The sequence below is a fragment of the Rhinopithecus roxellana genome, chromosome 18, assembly GCF_007565055.1.
Source record: "Rhinopithecus roxellana isolate Shanxi Qingling chromosome 18, ASM756505v1, whole genome shotgun sequence".
Taxonomy (NCBI): Eukaryota; Metazoa; Chordata; class Mammalia; order Primates; family Cercopithecidae; genus Rhinopithecus; species Rhinopithecus roxellana.
In genome coordinates, this window is record NC_044566.1 from 45,832,907 (window position 1) to 45,851,189 (window position 18,283).

The 18,283-nt window shown below is 38.4% G+C and overlaps 1 protein-coding gene across 2 annotated transcripts in view; it reads left to right on the top strand.

The window, feature by feature from the left end:
* The window catches only part of HTR2A (5-hydroxytryptamine receptor 2A), a 64,825-nt gene extending 47,482 nt beyond the window's left edge, over positions 1-17,343 (top strand). For both annotated transcript variants that reach the window (XM_010358103.2, XM_010358104.2), the window contains one exon: positions 13,236-17,343. In XM_010358103.2, coding sequence (XP_010356405.1) covers positions 13,236-14,041 — 806 coding nt within the window. In that variant the 3' untranslated portion in view covers positions 14,042-17,343. The remainder of the gene's footprint in view (positions 1-13,235) is intronic.
* The last annotated feature ends 940 nt before the right edge of the window (positions 17,344-18,283 follow it).

Below are 18,283 nucleotides of genomic sequence, written 5' to 3' on the forward strand. Positions count from 1 at the left end.
GTTTGGCTTGCACAATGTGTTTTGTTTTTTATGGTATTGAACTTGATTGCCCTCAGACACTATCCAGTTTACCAAGCAGCACTCCTCCTACCATCTTCTCTGCCAAACGTAGCTCAATTACATTGCTACACCGGCCCTGTAAGCATTTGAGATGATAACTATCGGTACATAGTTTATATTTTCAGATGGATTCATTTTTAACTGTTAAACACTTGAACATATGTTGACTGCAGAGATGCCAGAAAAAGAGAGGAAGATCATAGGGGGGAAAAGTGGGAAATCGAAAAAGGGTAGGAATCCTAGCAGAACCATCTTTGAAAGAGGCACCCCCGCTCACTGCCCCAATTACAGCAGCTACAAATCATGTCGTAGGTCAAGCGAAGTGGGTGCCTGCCACATTTCTTTCAACTAGCTTTTCAATATTTTGGGAAATTCCCAAGAATCAAAACTCAAATTCCCACCCTTCTTTGTAGCTAGGACATTGGCTTATAGCCTCAGTTCCACCAAAGAGCAGCATGCTGCCAAAACTGCAATTTGGAAAAGAGCAAAATGAACAAACAGGAGGGGCCAGCCACCCCCATTTTTGCCAGCACAGCTGAGGTATCATGTTTCCAGGGCTTGCATGACTGAATTCCAAGTACAGAAGTGACACTAGTGACACTGTGGCAGGTACTTCTGTTGTCTTGGGCGAGCATTGATTCCATATTAACACAGACCTCTGTGCAAAGAACTGAGTCCATATTAACACAACACCTGTGGAAAAAAAAGTCCCAGATTTCATATGACCACCCTTGTTCCCACAGAGAAAGTATACAGTGGATGTCTCTCTTTAGTCCTTGTTATGCGAATCCCAATGTGTACTTTTAAGGCAATATGACATTGCACACTCATTACTCAGCACCCTTGGCACTTGACTTCATTGTCACCATCCACAGAGGAGGTCATTCAATTTTCACTGAGGAGACCATTATCAGCCATTCTGGGAAACATTCTTGCTCTGCAGGACCCCCATCATGGGTGATGAACTGGTTCCATATTAACAGAGACCTATGTGCAGTGGCAAGCAATGCACAGATTTTTAAACTAAATATAAAGACAATATTAAACTGGTTTTCATTTCTGTTAGCACCAAACAAGAGTGGTTGGAGGTTTCAGCTACAGCAGAGATTTTTAGACAGAATGAAGAACTCTGGGCATTAAGGACAGCTGTAGAACATTCTTCTCTATAATTGCCAGCTGTTAGACAATACTATATTTCCTATGTAGTATTTATTTTATATTTACTATATAAGGGTAGTAATATTCATTTATATTTCTCATGATCATCTCTTGAAGGGTACACTGTTAATCCCCATTTTATGGGGGGGAAAAAACTCAGATTAAATGACTTGCTTAAAACCAGAGGGGATCTAAATTTGGGCTTTCCCACTGCAAACTGATAACTTTTTTCTCCTATATCAGTGACGTTCCAAACATATTCTGCAGGTTCCCGGGGATCCCTAAGATCCTTTCAGGATGTCCAGGGGGTCAGTACTGTTTTCAAAATATAGTCATGCATCGCTTAATGAAGGGGATATGTTCTGAAAAATGGATCATTAGGCAGTTTCATCCTTGTGTGAACCTCACAGAGTATACTTGCACAAACCAAGGTGGTATAGCCTGCTCCCCCCATAGGCTGTGTGGGACAGCCTAGTGCTCCTAGGCTACAAATCTGTACAGAGTATTACTGCACTGAACCCTTCAATTGAATTGAAGACAATTACAACACAATGGTAGTTGTGTATCTAAATGTATCAGAAAAGGTATAGTAAAAATACAGTGTTATAATCTTATTCTGATCTTATGGGACCACTGTTGTGTGTGCAATCTGATGTTGACTGAAACATTTTTATGGGTGCATGACTATGATATGATGTTATTTTCCTCCCAGTCACCCTTTTAAGAGGGTAGGGAGTTTTCCAGAGGATACATACTATGTAACTTCACAACAGACTGAAGCAGAAGCAGATATATTTCCCTATAAGATCCTAGTTTTCTGCTTATATCTCTGTATCCTCTGCCTCCCTAGCCTTTTTTTTTTTTTTTTTTTTTTTGGAGTGATGAATTAATGAATGGTAGTGAAGGTATTAGATTGTAAAGTAACTGATTATAGACTCAACCACCTTCTCCCTCTCTAATTCCTCAAGTACCTAGCTCAGTGTAGGCTCAATTACTACTTGATTGATGGATGAAGGAACAAAACTGATCGCTGTCACAGATAGAGGAGCTGCTCGATGCTTCTGGTAAGTGATAAGCAATGTGTGCACTTGCTCCTGAGTTCACAGTTGCAAACCAGACAACAGACTGCCTCAGCCCCAGCAAGTCCAGGAGCACCTTGGCCCAGGATGCAGAGATCACTCCTGTCTCCTTGCCTGATCCCTGTCCAGATTCTGTTCATTCACAGGCCCAGCTCAGCTCCTGTGCCTTTCCCAGAGATGCCAACCCACAATGAGCCTCACACTCCGACATAACGTAGAAATTTATCGATGTCATCTATTTTGCCTCTTGATCTCATTCTGTCCTGCACTGCTGCCTCCCTAAATCAATTGTGTATATTTTGTTTTCCCTACAAGATCTTAGACATCATGATTATATTGAACTTGGGTGATGTGTACACAGGGTTCACAGTACCGTTTTCTCTAGTTTCATGAGTTTAAAATTTTCCATAATAAAAAGCTTTAAAAAAAAATCTTAGACATCATGAAATATCTCAAAGGTCTTTTGCATTACCCAGAGTCTCACATAGTGCTAAGTCAATTATAATCACTTTCGTCTAAATAAATCTTAAAACTTTACAAAATGATTCAGACTCATTACCTCACTACTTTTTCACCAAAGCCTTGCATGCAAATTAGAGGAGCCCTCTTTATATTATCTCCACCTTACAGATGGAAGCTTGAAAGTTAAGCAGCCTAAGGTCACCCAGCTACTGATTAACAGAGTCTGGAGGCAAACCTGTGTCTTGTGATTCCAAATTCTGTGATTTTCCCACTATATTCATGCTCCAGTTTGCTGATACATACTTGTTTCATTTACCTGAAAGACACTTTGTGAAAAATAACGGGCCCAGATCCAGGATATGAGTCAGAACAGACAGGAATAAACCCAGGTCTCCTGATTCTCACTAGGCACCATGTTCTACAACGATCTTTTCCCTTGTGATTTTAGCTGTTAAGGTGGTCAGCTCATGTGCTGGTTATTCCTGTATGTGGCTCCCTCAAAAGAGTACACAAATTATGTATCATACGAATACCCATTTTCCATTTTTCCACCCTATGTGGCTAATTGACAGCCTCATTACTGTGTTTTCCCAACAAAAATGAAGGGAAGCATTATGAAATTATTTAGTAATTTCAAGCTGTGTCTATAACATGTATTATAATTCCCAAATCTCTTTTTTTTTTTCCTCTCTCTCATTTGTTTACCCATCAATCCTACAAGCATTACTAAGCTCCCAGTATAAGCAGAAGCACATTAGATGCTGGAATATCTTACAACACAGAAAGGAAAAGATATCCCTGCTATTAATGAGATTGTCATCTCATGAATATAATGACATGTCTAGAGAAAAATTCTAAGATATTGAAAGTGTGAACTAGCACAGTGTAATTTATTTATGGAGGTGTTGAAGGAATATAGAGAAAGAAAAATAGTTCTTATTGTAGAAAGAATTAATTTGGGGAAGGTTTCCTACAAGGGATGTGCCTTGAGATATGTTTTGAAAAAAATTGTAGAGTGTGGTTTGGAAACACGATCTCCATCTTCAGATTCCCAAAGCAGTCGCAAATAATTGTACAGTTAAAGTACAATAATGTGTTTTCTATGCAAATGTAGCCTCAAGACAGGTTGCCTCATTTGCCCATGCCCTCCAGCCTCCACTCCTAAGCCCCTGCTACGTAGAAATCCTGGAGCCCCTACTCACTGGTATAGCATTTCAGGGAAAGGAAAGGTATCAAAATCGGTCCAGGGAAAAATGAAAAGTGAGTCTCTGTACCTCTCAGTAGCTGTTTATGTTGCCCCTTCCCGATGGTGCTCTGGGCCCTTAGGAATAGCCCAGTATGGCACAGCCACCATACCTCCCTCAGACCTGCATCCCTGAGCAATCTTGTATGTCTTCCCTCCTATGGCAACCTTCCTTTCCAAGGCCTGTGCCCTCAGGAGTCCTCCCTGCTATGCGTCTCTGTGCTGCTGCACCATGAACTTAGGTTAATAGTCAACCCTCCGGGGAATTATAGGTGCACAGAATGGGACCTCTCACTCTAAGAGAGACACTGCAATACAATAGTTTCCCCTTATCCTTGGGGCTCACATTCCAAGACCCCTAGTGGATGCCAGACACTGTGGATTGTGCTGAACCCTATATATACTATTTTTTTTCTATGTGTACATACCTATGGTAGAGTTTAAGTTATAGATTAGACACAGTAAGAGACTAACAATTATTAATAATAAAATAGAACAATTATAACAATACGCCTACCTCACTACTCTTGCACTTTGGGGCCATTCTTAGGTAAAATAAGGGTTTCTTGAACACAAGCATTGTGATCCCAGAATAGTTGATATGCTGAGATGGCTACTAAGTGACTCATGGGCACAGAGCATCTGCAGCATGGATCCACTGGACCAAGGAATGGCTTACGTCCCAGGTGGGGTGGAGTAGTACAACACAAGATTTCATCACGCTACTAGAACAGTTCACAATGTAAAGCTTATGAATTGTTTATTTCTGGCATTTTCCATTTAATATTTTTAGACTGTGGTTGACTGGGTGACTGAAGCTATGGAAAGGGAAAGCAAGGATAAGGGGGGACTACTGTATACCAAGCAAGCTACTGAGACACATGTGAGGGGAAGCAGGACTTGGGGGCTCCGCAAATCACACTCTGTGACTGGTTGAAAAATCTTGCTATGGGTAATATCCTCCCGAATAGTTGAAGACATAACATAAAGAAGAGAGCGACAGAGAGAGAACACCATATGACTATTGAGAAAGTCAAATAATTATGTTAAATCAGATTACAAAGACCCTGTAGCGTGGGCTGCATAGCTGGTAATTGCTCGAGCATTAGGGACACTGTAGGCTCTTGTGTAACATGATGGACAAGGTGCTTTAGGATGCTGCATACAAGCGAAGCTGGAGGAAAGAGAACTGACTGCTGTGGGTTTGGATTGTGTGCGCACCTGCTGCAACCTAACTTTCCAGACACCATGACTGTTTTTCCCCACACCTTCTAGACCAGAGTCTCTGAAATGAGACATGTCACATGTAAGACTCATTCTCCAAGCTTTCAGAGAGAATCACTCCAAAATCTGTCCCCATGATACAAATGGGAGAAAGGATACAATACTTTTAAGATGGGGCCTAATAATGTAGGACAGAGATGAGTTTTTTCCTAAATAAATCTTTACTCATGAGCATGTTGCTAGATGTGCAGCCTAGAAAAAGAGCAACTGCTGTGGGTAGATAGTGTAATATCCACTCATTAAAAAAGAAAGAGGCAAGTCTTGATTTTGCCCCCAACTTTCTGTGGCATTGAAAAGTTTTATTTTTATTATTAATACTATTTTTGATTTGTAAATCATAATTATATCATTGATGATGTACAAATGTGATATTTTGATCAATGCCTACAATGTAGAATGATGAAATCAAGCTGACTAACATAGTCATCAGCAGAAGTTGCCTTATTACTTATGATTCCAACAACAAAACAAGGCTCTGGTAATTTATTCAAATTACATTATATGGTTCAGACTCTCTTTGGGTTTTGTAACGTATTGTCCGGGGGGAAATGGTAGATGAAAATCAATCTTCCCTGAGACAAGAGAGATGTGGATGGGTTCTTAAGTGTTGTACAACCAATTACTGGTGGGGGGTGGAGAGAGAGAGAGTTTGTGCTGTACATGCAACATCGGCGTATTAGTCTGTTCTCACACTGCTATAAACAAATGCCCAAGACTGGGTAATTTATAAAGGAAAGAGGTTTAATTGACTCACAGTTCCACATGGCTGGGGAGGCCTCAGGAAACTTACAATCATGCCAGAAAGGGAAGCAGGTGAGTCTTACATGGTGGCAGGTGAGAGAGAGCATGGGAAGGAGGAACTGTCAAACACTTATAAAACCATCAGATCCATCTGGTGAGAACTCTCACTATCACGAGAACAGCATGGGGGAACCTCCCCATGATCCAATCACCTCCCACCAGGTCCCTGTCCCGACATGTGAGGATTATGAGGATTACAATTCAAGATGAGCTTTGGGTGGGGACACAGAACAAAACCATATCAATTGGTGTAATTGAGTGCTTATTAGTCATATTAGGGGCTAGAACTTCGTCTAAGGAAAGATCTATCTATCTCCAAGGAAATATACGTATATACAAATGTTTCAGGTTTTAGGACTATCATAGACTTCCTGAAGCTAATGTTAAAAACCTCGGAGGTAGTCATAGACTTTTGAAACTACCTTCAAAGGAACAAATCCACCATAAGAATTAAGAACCCTAAGTAGAGGTCTTGATTTTGCCCCCAACTTTCTGTGTGATTCTAACTAAATTACTTAAGCTTGGTAGGCCCAAGTTTTCATATCTGTAAAGTGAAATTTTCATCTGCCCCATAAGAAGGTGTGGGTAATGTTTTAACAATTTTGTAAAAGTCAATTTAGAGTGAATGAATATGTGTGAAAATACCTTGAAAAGTTGCAATTTATTATCAGAGCTATTCAGAATTAATCTGAGAAAAAGACACATACAGTTTTTGGGTAACTGACATGTTTGTGTAGCTCTCATTTTTATGTGCATCTGCCTTGTCAACACACCGTACACAGATTAGAAGGAATTTAGCAACTCTGTATCAGGATAGTGAGTCCCATTGGCATTTGCCCTATATATTCAATTTTTCTTTCCCTCTAATGTAAGGATTATCCTGCAGTGTTTACAGGGGGTGTTTTCTGTCAAACCACTAGTAAATTCGTTCTTATAACTTGAAAAATACAGCATGCATTAAAATTCAAAGAAAAGGTAGCAGTTTAGGGGAACAGAAACCTATGAACCCAAATTTCAATCTTTTTCACAAGAGCCCCGAAATAACTTTTGTGCCCTCCACCTCCTTTCCAGCTGAGGGCCCTAGGGACTGCCACTGTCCTGTTCCCTACAAGAGGATGGTTAGCTAGGAAGGCAATCTTCTTATTTCCCAAGAAATGTACACTGTCTCAGAAAAAGTCCAAGATTAATAATAAAGCCAGTCTTTCGCAGCCGGCAGTTCAAAGTGAGTTATTTATGCAGCCTGTGGTAAGATGTTAACTAGAGGTGCAAAGTTTATGTGCAGGAAGTAAGCAGAGCTATGCTGAAAGAAAGACACCAACCAACGCTTTTGTGTTCTTGGGTGTCAAGGTTTCCCATTCATTTTATTGTCTGAGTTTCAGTGGAAATAAATAAAATGCTACACAGAGGATCCAATACTGATATTGAATTTTGACAGCTGTTTTCCACTCCTCAGAAAAATATATTAAACAAAATGCAGAGTCACGTAATTCAAGTTACTGTCTGTTTTGTTCAAAAAGGAAAATGCTTTATATGCAGAAATTTCAAGTGAGAGGAGATGTCAGGTCTCCAAAAACACCTATTATCAAACAAAGCAGCCAGATAATTAATGCCCCGGAGATGGCTGTGACCACAATATTGGAGATCAGCCCATGTCTTCATCTCTCTTGGTAGAGGCACATGCTTTTGAGCTGCTTATTGTACCAACAAAGCCTATCTATGTGTTCTGGTTTTTTGACATAAAATTTCCTCTTCTCTTTATAGAGTATTACTTTAACTTTCTGGTTATTCTTTCTACAACCCTTGCTGACCAGTTACTATGAGTGAGGCATGGAAAAAGAATGGTATACAATAGTATTCAGGATGTTTTTGTTATATGTAAAGATGAATAGGCCATTTAAATAACTGATCAGCTGGATTCTCCACCTCCAAATTAGTGTCCCCCTTCCAGACAGAACAACTCTGCCTGTAAGCTCTTACCACATCCTCTTGTAGAGTGGCTTTTTATCCCAGGCATTTAAGAGAGGGATTATTGGCCGGGTGCGGTGGCTCAAGCCTGTAATCCCAGCACTTTGGGAGGCCAAGACGGGCGGATCACGAGGTCAGGAGATCGAGACCATCCTGGCTAACACAGTGAAACCCCGTCTCTACTAAAAAATACGAAAAACTAGCCAGGCGAGGTGGCGGGCGCCTGTAGTCCCAGCTACTCGGGAGGCTGAGGCAGGAGAATGGTGTAAACCCAGGAGGCGGAGCTTGCAGTAAGCTGAGATCCGGCCACTAGACAGAGCGAGACTCCATCTCAAAAAAAAAAAAAAAAAAAAAAAAAAGAGAGAGAGAGGGATTATCTATTTCAGTTCAGATTACTCCATCACCCTTCTCAGAGACTGGGCTATTCTGGAATGGTGTGTGTGTGTGTGTGTGTGTGTGTGTGTGTGTGTGTGTCCAACCCAAGACACTATTCCAAATAATTAAAGAATTTGGCATTTTAGGTAGGCCCACATTCTGGTTAATTGAGAATTGCCACTTATGTAAATTACCAGGTTATAAGCAAATAGGGCAAAAGGCTCTCAAGGTAGTTACTTCCTTTGTATTAATTAGAAAAAGGAACACCCAAGAATTTAATAACAAAATCACACACCTTTTTTGGATGGTTGATATCTTGTTTATGTGTATCATGGCTAATAGTAATGCTGTAATTCATCACATTTGAAAAGTAATCAACAGTTCTAGCTGTACAAAATTAAAATTGATTAAGACCCTGCATCACCCTGGCAGAAGCTAATAATTACATCAGTGTTAACTCTATGGCCAGTAGCCAAAACCCTTTTTAGCCTCTTTTGGTTTAAAAAGATATGCTATATAAAATCTAGTATATACAATCTAAGCAAAAGGATTAGAATAAAATAATGTTGATATATTTAATATAAATAATTCTGCAGAGAAAGCTACTCTCATGTTTATTGACCACTGGTAGAACATTACTGTGGACTGAGTGCTGTGCTAGGCGCTCTGCAAATTTGATCCATTTTATCCTCACCAAATGCATGAAGGTATGTTGGTGCTAGCCTCCCACAATAGATGAAGTGGGGACTATAGGAATGAAGGAGACAATTCGGGAGCCCAGAGTCACAGTCAAGACTCAAATACAGGGATGTCTCAAATGGATGAACAAAGCATCCTTTCTAATCAATGAGCAACTATGCTGTCTAACAAGACCTTGTACATGAGTACAGGAAATATATTTCACAGATCTAGAGTCAAACACTGGGAGAAAAACACTCCTCTTAGAAACCATGCCCTTACTTTTACAATCAAGAGTTTTCTGAAGGATAAGCAAAACTAATCAATATCTAAGGTCTCAGAGGATGTTCCCCCTTGGAAACACAGCTCATCAATCTCTTCTTGAACATTGCAAACAATGGGTCAGGAACAGAGAGGGATGGAGGAAATGAAGAGTCATTAGCCATAATAAGTGTCCTTATGAACAGCTCTGATGTCATTTATCTCCACCTTCCAAGAATCCTGGATGGGCTTGCATAGGCAAGTGACAAATATTGTCAATTAAGTCTTTGAAGATAATGGCAAATGTCACTAAGAAAGATTTGTGTTGAATATTACATCAACTCAGTGTTCTCTCCTGGTCGCAATGGCCAATGTGAGGTAACATGAGGTTAGGACAGTCATGTCTGTGCTTGGATGAAGTGGAATTCTAATGCAGAAGTTAGATTAGAGATTCTCCAAAAACCTTTTTCCAGATGGATGGCAAGAGTGAGGCAGTGGCCCTCAACTCTGGAATAAACCAGTGTTCTTGGCTGGGGCGAGACCACGTATTAGACCCTAAAGATGGTCAGAAGCAGTAACCAGGACACTCGTTATTCTATAGTTCTGAGAGTGCTGAAAATATGGGCAGGAGTTAGAAGGGAACTTTTTTTCTGACTTTCTATCCCAAGCTGTCCCTGCAATATCTACCATTTCATGAAAGAAACAATCTTAAACTAAGTTATCCAGAGTACTTGATTCATGTTTCCTCTCTTTTTTGTCATCCTGATTCTACCTTTATGGCAGAGAGAATAAGCCATCTCATGATTGCCTTGGACCAACCATCCCAGGCCAGTAGAGAAAGATACGCCTATTTCCCCAGGAGCAGAGAGGTTGTCCATGGTGGGGGTTGGGTGGTGAAACTACACAACATGGCCGGTCGAATCTTCCTTTAAAAAGGTCCTATCATCATGTGGGGCATGGAGCATGATTAAAGGCCAGTGGGGGTTGCCTTTATTCACTTTTGCTTCCTCCTCTGCCTAATCTCTGTGCCTGAGGGAGCTTTACAGATCCCCCAACTCTGGGTGATGGAGCAATGGACCATATAGGCCCATGTTCCCCTGTATTATCTCATCCTGTACCTACCTCTTATATTTGTCAATAAAAAGTCTATGGCTGTCTTGCTTTTTGTAGTCCACCCTTATAAATGCTCTACTACTAAAAATATACAACTTTTATGGGACAATTGGAAATTTGAACACTAACTCTACATTTAATATTAAGGAAATATTAGACTTCTATTTAGGAGTGAGAATGGTATTGTGAAAATATCAGGTTTGTCTAAGAGTGCACAGCTTTTAGATCTACATAATAAATATTTTCAGATTGAATGACATGTTGTCTAGGGTTTGGTTCATAATAACATGGGAGGGATGGCAGCCGGAGGACGTATGGATGAAACAAGGTTGGGACTGAGCTGATAATCTTTGAAGCTGGGTGATGAGTTCACTGTACTGGGTTTGGTTTTTGGTTTGTTAGTTGTGTGTATGTTAAAAATTTTTCCATAATAAAAGCTTTTTTAAAAAGAATTAAAATTGATTAAAGTTATTTTAAATTAATATTAGAAAATTGTATTTCTCAAAAATATTTTATGTGCAATTATCATGATTTATAATGTTAAATGGAATAGGAAGATCTAAAACATATAAGATACAAAGTACTGCATATAAAGTACTGCATATACACATTTATATGTACATGTAAGTGGAAGAAGAAATGATACAAATGTAAATTACGTTTGCCCCTGGTTGGTGAGAATACATATTATTTTTCTTTATTCATTGTTATATTTTTGTACCTCCCAAATTGTCTAGAGAGAAAAGATACTATATTTATAATTTTATAGTTATTTTTATATTTAAGCCATGCTTGTGACATATTATTAGATTTTTTAAAAAGATACAGAACTGTTTGTGAAAAAGAACCTCAATTCTGTTCTAAAATGTGTGCACATGGTAAGAGTGTGTGTGTGTGTGTGTGTGTGTATCTAAAACGAACAGCATCAAAAAAAGAAACAAATCTATATTCTAGATTTTCATAGACAAAAATAAATAAATATATAAATAAAATGAACAGCATCAGTTGGTAATTGTGGCTATCTCTAGATGGTGACGTTATTGGACATTTTTTAGTTATTTACCTCTCTGTGTGTTTCTTCAATTAATAAGTATAATATTATAATCAGAAAAATATGGCATAAAAAATTAAAGCTAGATTATAGTTCTTTGTAAGTAAAGGATTAGCTATATGGGGCAATATAACATATAAGGAGCTACATAATATATATTTACAAAACACATAAGTCCAAAGGAATTTTATTTTATTTTTTTTCTATTTCTTATTTATTTATTTATTTATTTATTTATTTATTTATTTATTTTTATTATACTTCAAGTTCTAGGGTACATGTGCATAACGTGCAGGTTTGTTACATATGTATACTTGTGCCATGTTGGTGTGCTGCACCCATCAACTCGTCAGCACCCATCAATTCATCATTTATATCATGTATAACTCCCCAATGCAATCCCTCCCCCTCCCCCCTCCCCATGATAGGCCCCAGTGTGTGATGTTCCCCTTCCCGAGTCCAAGCGATCTCATTGTTCAGTTCCCACCTATGAGTGAGAACATGCGGTGTTTGGTTTTCTCTTCTTGTGATAGTTTGCTAAGAATGATGGTTTCCAGCTGCATCCATGTCCCTACAAAGGACGCAAACTCATCCTTTTTTATGGCTGCATAGTATTCCATGGTGTATATGTGCCACATTTTCTTAATCCACTCTGTCACAGATGGACATTTGGGTTGATTCCAAGTCTTTGCTATTGTGAATAGTGCCACAATAAACATACGTGTGCATGTGTCTTTGTAGTAGAATAATTTATAATCCTTTGGGTATATACCCAGTAGTGGGATGGCTGGGTCATATGGTACATCTAGTTCTAGATCCTTGAGGAATTGCCATACTGTTTTCCATAATGGTTGAACTAGTTTACAATCCCACCAACAGTGTAAAAGTGTTCCTATTTCTCCACATCCTCTCCAACACCTGTTGTTTCCTGATTTTTTAATGATTGCCATTCTAACTGGTGTGAGATGGTATCTCATTGTGGTTTTCATTTGCATTTCTCTGATGGCGAGTGATGATGAGCATTTTTTCATGTGTCTGTTGGCTGTATGAATGTCTTGAGAAATGTCTGTTCATATCCTTTGCCCACTTTTTGATGGGGTTGTTTGTTTTTTTCTTGTATATTTGTTTGAGTTCTTTGTAGATTCTGGATATTAGCCCTTTGTCAGATGAGTAGATTGCAAAAATTTTCTCCCATTCTGTAGGTTGCCTGTTCACTCTGATGGTAGTTTCTTTTGCTGTGCAGAAGCTCTTTAGTTTAATGAGATCCCATTTGTCAATTTTGGCTTTTGCTGCCGTTGCTTTTGGTGTTTTAGACATGAAGTCCTTGCCCATGCCTATGTCCTGAATGGTACTACCTAGATTTTCTTCTAGGGTTTTTATGGTATTAGGTCTAACATTTAAGTCTCTAATCCACCTTGAATTAATCTTCGTATAAGGAGTAAGGAAAGGATCCAGTTTCAGCTTTCTACTTATGGCTAGCCAATTTTCCCAGCACCATTTATTAAATAGGGAATCCTTTCCCCATTTCCTGTTTCTCTCAGGTTTGTCAAAGATCAGATGGCTGTAGATGTGTGGTCAAAGTATGCTAAGCTTTTAAACAATGTTGATATAAAATCTTTTCAATAGCCAACATTAAGTGGTGATGCTCTTGCCTTCATATACTCAACTCTTTAATAATCATGTTTCATTTTCTGTCCCACTCCAGGTATATCCATGCCAATACCAGTCTTTGGGCTACAGGATGATTCGAAGGTCTTTAAGGAGGGGAGTTGCTTACTCGCCGATGATAACTTTGTCTTGATTGGCTCTTTTGTGTCATTTTTCATTCCCTTAACCATCATGGTGATCACCTACTTTCTAACTATCAAGTCACTCCAGAAAGAAGCTACTTTGTGTGTAAGTGATCTCGGCACACGGGCCAAATTAGCTTCTTTCAGCTTCCTCCCTCAGAGTTCTTTGTCTTCAGAAAAGCTGTTCCAGCGGTCGATCCACAGGGAGCCAGGGTCCTACACAGGCAGAAGGACTATGCAGTCCATCAGCAATGAGCAAAAGGCATGCAAGGTGCTGGGTATCGTCTTCTTCCTGTTTGTGGTGATGTGGTGCCCTTTCTTCATCACGAACATCATGGCCGTCATCTGCAAAGAGTCCTGCAATGAGGATGTCATTGGGGCCCTGCTGAATGTGTTTGTTTGGATCGGTTATCTCTCTTCAGCAGTCAACCCACTAGTCTACACACTGTTCAACAAGACTTATAGGTCAGCCTTTTCACGGTATATTCAGTGTCAGTACAAGGAAAACAAAAAACCATTGCAGTTAATTTTAGTGAACACTATACCTGCTTTGGCCTACAAGTCTAGCCAACTTCAAATGGGACAAAAAAAGAATTCAAAGCAAGATGCCAAGACAACAGATAATGACTGCTCAATGGTTGCTCTAGGAAAGCAGCATTCTGAAGATGCTTCTAAAAACAATAGCGACGACGGAGTGAATGAAAAGGTGAGCTGTGTGTGACAGGCCAGTTGCCATGGTAACTGTGGAGGGCACACTGAGCAAGTTTTCATCTATCTGGAAAAAAAAATAAGAGATTGGAAAAAATTAGACCAGTCTAGTGGAACCAACGATCATATCTGTATGCCTCATTTTATTCTGTCAATGAAAAGTGGGGTTCAATGCTACAAAATGTGTGCTTGGAAAATGTTCTGACAGCATTTCAGCTGTGAGCTTTCTGATACTTATTTATAACATTGTAAATGATGTCTTTAAAATGATTCACTTTTATTGTATAATTATGAAGCCCTAAGTAAATCTAAATTAACTTCTATTTTCAAGTGGAAACCTTGCTGCTATGCTGTTCCTTGATGGCATGGAATAGAGTTGGTTACCTATTGCTGTAAATAAAAATAGCTATAAATAGTGAAAATTTTATTGAACATAATGGTCTCTTAAAAAAATCTCTTTAAAACTTACTATGGTATATATTTTGAAAGAAGAAAAAAAAGACACTAAGGTCAGTGTTACAAAATCTGTATTGCTAAGATAATTAAATGAAATACTTGACAACATTTTTCATTCCTGCTTTTTCATAGATACCATTTTGAAATATTCACGAGGTTGCTGCATTTCAAGTTAATTCTCAGAAGTGAAAAATATTTCAAATGTTATTCAACAACTATTGCTGCTTTCTCTTCTACTTCTTGTGCTTTACTCTGAATTTCCAATGTGGTCTTGTTTGATATTTGTTCTTCTAGGTAAACTAGCAAAAGGATGATTTAACATTACCAAATGTGTTTCTAGCAACTGCTTCTCTAAAACAGCATCATAGAGGTATTTGGTAACTTGCTGTGAAATGACTGCATCATGCATGCACTCTTTTGAGCAGTAAACAGTATATCGATGTAACTGTGTCAGGATTGAGGATGAACTCAGGTTTCTGGCTACTGACAGTGGTAGAGTCCCAGGATATCTCCATAAAAAGCAGGTGACTTTCCTAGGACACTCGTCAGGTAAATTGATGCTTTCAGATCCATTGGTTTATACTATTTATTAAAACCATTCTGCTTGGTTCCACAATCATCTATTGAGTGTACATTTATGTGTGAAGCAAATTTCTAGATATGAGAAATATAAAAATAATTAAAACAAAATCCTTGCCTTTAAACAAAATGGCTCGGCCAGGCACGGTGGCTCATGTATGTAATCCTAGCACTTCAGGAGACTGAGATGGGAGGATCACTTAGGCCAAGAGTTCAAGACCAACCTGGGTAAAAAAGTGAGACCTCCCTGTCTCTACAAAAAAAAAAAAAAAAAAAAAGTAGCTGATCCTGGTGGCACACAACTGTGGTCCAAGCTACACAGGAGTCTGAGACACAAGGATCACTTGAGCCCAGGCGCTCAAGGCTGCAGTGAGCCAAGTTCACATCACTGCCATTTCCTCCTGGGCAACAGAGCGAGACAACTATCACAAAACAAAAAACAAAAAACAAAAGACTAAACTGAAATGGTCTTAGTCAAAAAATATAAAGACTTATCTTTAGAATCCTTTCAACTTATTTCCTTCTTACCTGGTTCAGAAACAAGTTTGTTTCAACAGTGAGAGTAGTTTTCAAAATAAGTTCTCTTGATTGGTTACCAACAAACAACAAATAAACAAAGGAGGGGGAAAATATCACTTGAGGCTTAACATTGCAATTAATTTAGAAATATACACCTCAATCTCAAACCGATTTATAACTACCACAGTTTTGAGCAAAATTTTTATTCTATTTCTCCAAAAACTCACTCATTTCAGTATTACTCATTGGCACTGGGCGCCCTAATAGAAAAGCAGATATTATAATATTTCGTTGAAATTGTTACTAAAGAGAAAAAGAGATTAACAACAGATAATCCACTTTGATATTGTAACACTCAAGGTTAAATTACATGTTGTTATTGGAATCAGTGTTAGATATGTGATTACAATGCTGAAGCATTTCTATTGAATGAGAAATAGTTTTTGCCCTAAACCTTTGGAAAAAGCTACAGATTTGAAAACTAAAGAATGTGGGAAGTGTCACTGTGTAATTTGGAAATGCATAAATTCTAATTATGTCCTCATAGATATGTTGAAAGATAGTTCACTATTTCGAAGATAGAATGTGTACGATGCTGCTAGTACCAAGGTTGCATTTGAACTGAACTACTCCTTATGATTATACCATACTAACTGATAAAAATATAAATGTTAAAATGTCTCTGCTCTAATGTATTTTGCCTTCACTTATAACACTGCACATTTCATTTTATATTAGGGAAAATATTACAGATTCTACCCCCATATACTCAATCTTGATCAGAATGAACATTAATGTTGCCTGATAGATGTCTTTTGACTACCTATATATTACAAATGTATATGTGTTTTTTTAATTCCATAAGTATCTATTCAAGTGTATACTGTATAGGCAAATGTGTAGCTATATATATGTACAGACATGTTCTCATGCACTTTATTCAATATTTATATATTTATATGGAGGAAAAGCAAGTCAATGAAAACACTCAGTATATACACACGTGTGCATGTTTGTATCATGTTTATTTAAATGTGAATTCATGTTCTAATATTTCTATGACCTTCCATTGCTGAAAAGCAGATTAAAGTGTAACAAAAATATCAGCTCTTTAAATAAACTGGAAGTTAATCTAATTTTGTGGAAGAACTTTAAGACAAGTCTATGAGGATGGTGAACACAATGGTCCACATATATAGTTTCTTGATCCTAAATAAAATGGCACCTTTGGGCCCTTTGTTTAGTTTGGCAATTTTCTGACTACTCTGGCTTTTTAAACAGACTCACACCTAAGTGAAACACAGTTGTCAAATGATTTATGGATCTATGATTAAAGGACTCACTTTTAATCAATACTATCAAAACGGAGTAACAAACCTTGCTCTACTTTAAGTTGAATGATAGATTCCTCTATATTTTTAAAAAAAAAAAAAAAGCAATTAACTGCCATAATTAGGGAAAACTCAGTTTAAAGCGTACTTCATCTACTTGGCCACAGCGCCATCTCATGGTAATTTTTTAAAGTGCTACCGTAGCCAAATTGAACTAAGTCACTGTACTGCTTTTAGAAAAGGGTGCTTCTCCCATTTGTGCATCAATGAGACACATCAATGAGACATATTAATAAAGTGCTAAATTATTCCATGCCATATGTAACAAATACAGTGAAGATTATTTTATGAACTTATTTTAATCAAGGCAATGCTAAAAGTTTTTCAAGAAAGAATAAATAACTGTAAATAAACTATACTCAAAAATGAAAGCAATTTTGTGTGAGTCCATAGCTGTGTCTTCTAAAGGGAATTACCCCAAATATTCCAGGTCATCAGACTCAGAACTCCAGGTATCATCCTGATATTTGAGAACAAAAAAAGCCTGTGCTTCTGGAAGTCAGCCATGTCACAGAGCTAGGATCCATCCGGTTGGATTAGCTTTATCACCATTACCCAGTTTCTAGTTATCTGCAGTAGAAATATCCTCCATGTTTGATCACTATGTCTGGTTCCACAAAGCCTAGGAACATAGAGAACAACTTCGGTGCCTTAAGAGATGTGCACAGGTGCTCGTGGTGTACACCAAGACATGCACACAGGTGTGCATATGCACAGATGCATTAACATACACACACTCTCTCTCTCTTTCACAGGAGATCATTTTGGGAATTAAAGTAAACCAAGGAGGCATGGTGTCATTTAACAGTTACCCTCATTCATCATTTCATCTTTAACTGCAGGGAAAGTATATTGAGTACCTATTGTGTGCCAGGCGTTAAGCTGGTTGCTTTGCTTCTTTACCAAATGGAATTTTCACAACAGTCTCACAAGGTAGAATTATTTTCCTTTTTTTACAAATGAAGAAAACTGAGATTCAGAGCAGTTAGTAACATATTCAAAGTCACACTGCTGGCAAGAAAATTGGCAAGTTTAAGCCTGGGTCATCTGACTCCAAAGCATAAAATATTTTCCCAACCTCACACAGTGCAGGGGAAAGATCACCTGTCAAAACCACAACAGGAGAGTTCCCATGTTGGCTTCTCCATTCGCTGCTTATGTGAGTTGGAACCAGTCTCTTAACAACTCTGGGCCTTCATTTCACTATCTGTAAAATGGAGCTGCTGGTACTCATCCTGGCTAACTGACAGAGTAGCTTAGACAAGATCATGCCTCTGGCTGTGCTCAGTAACTTGTAAAACACCATGTAA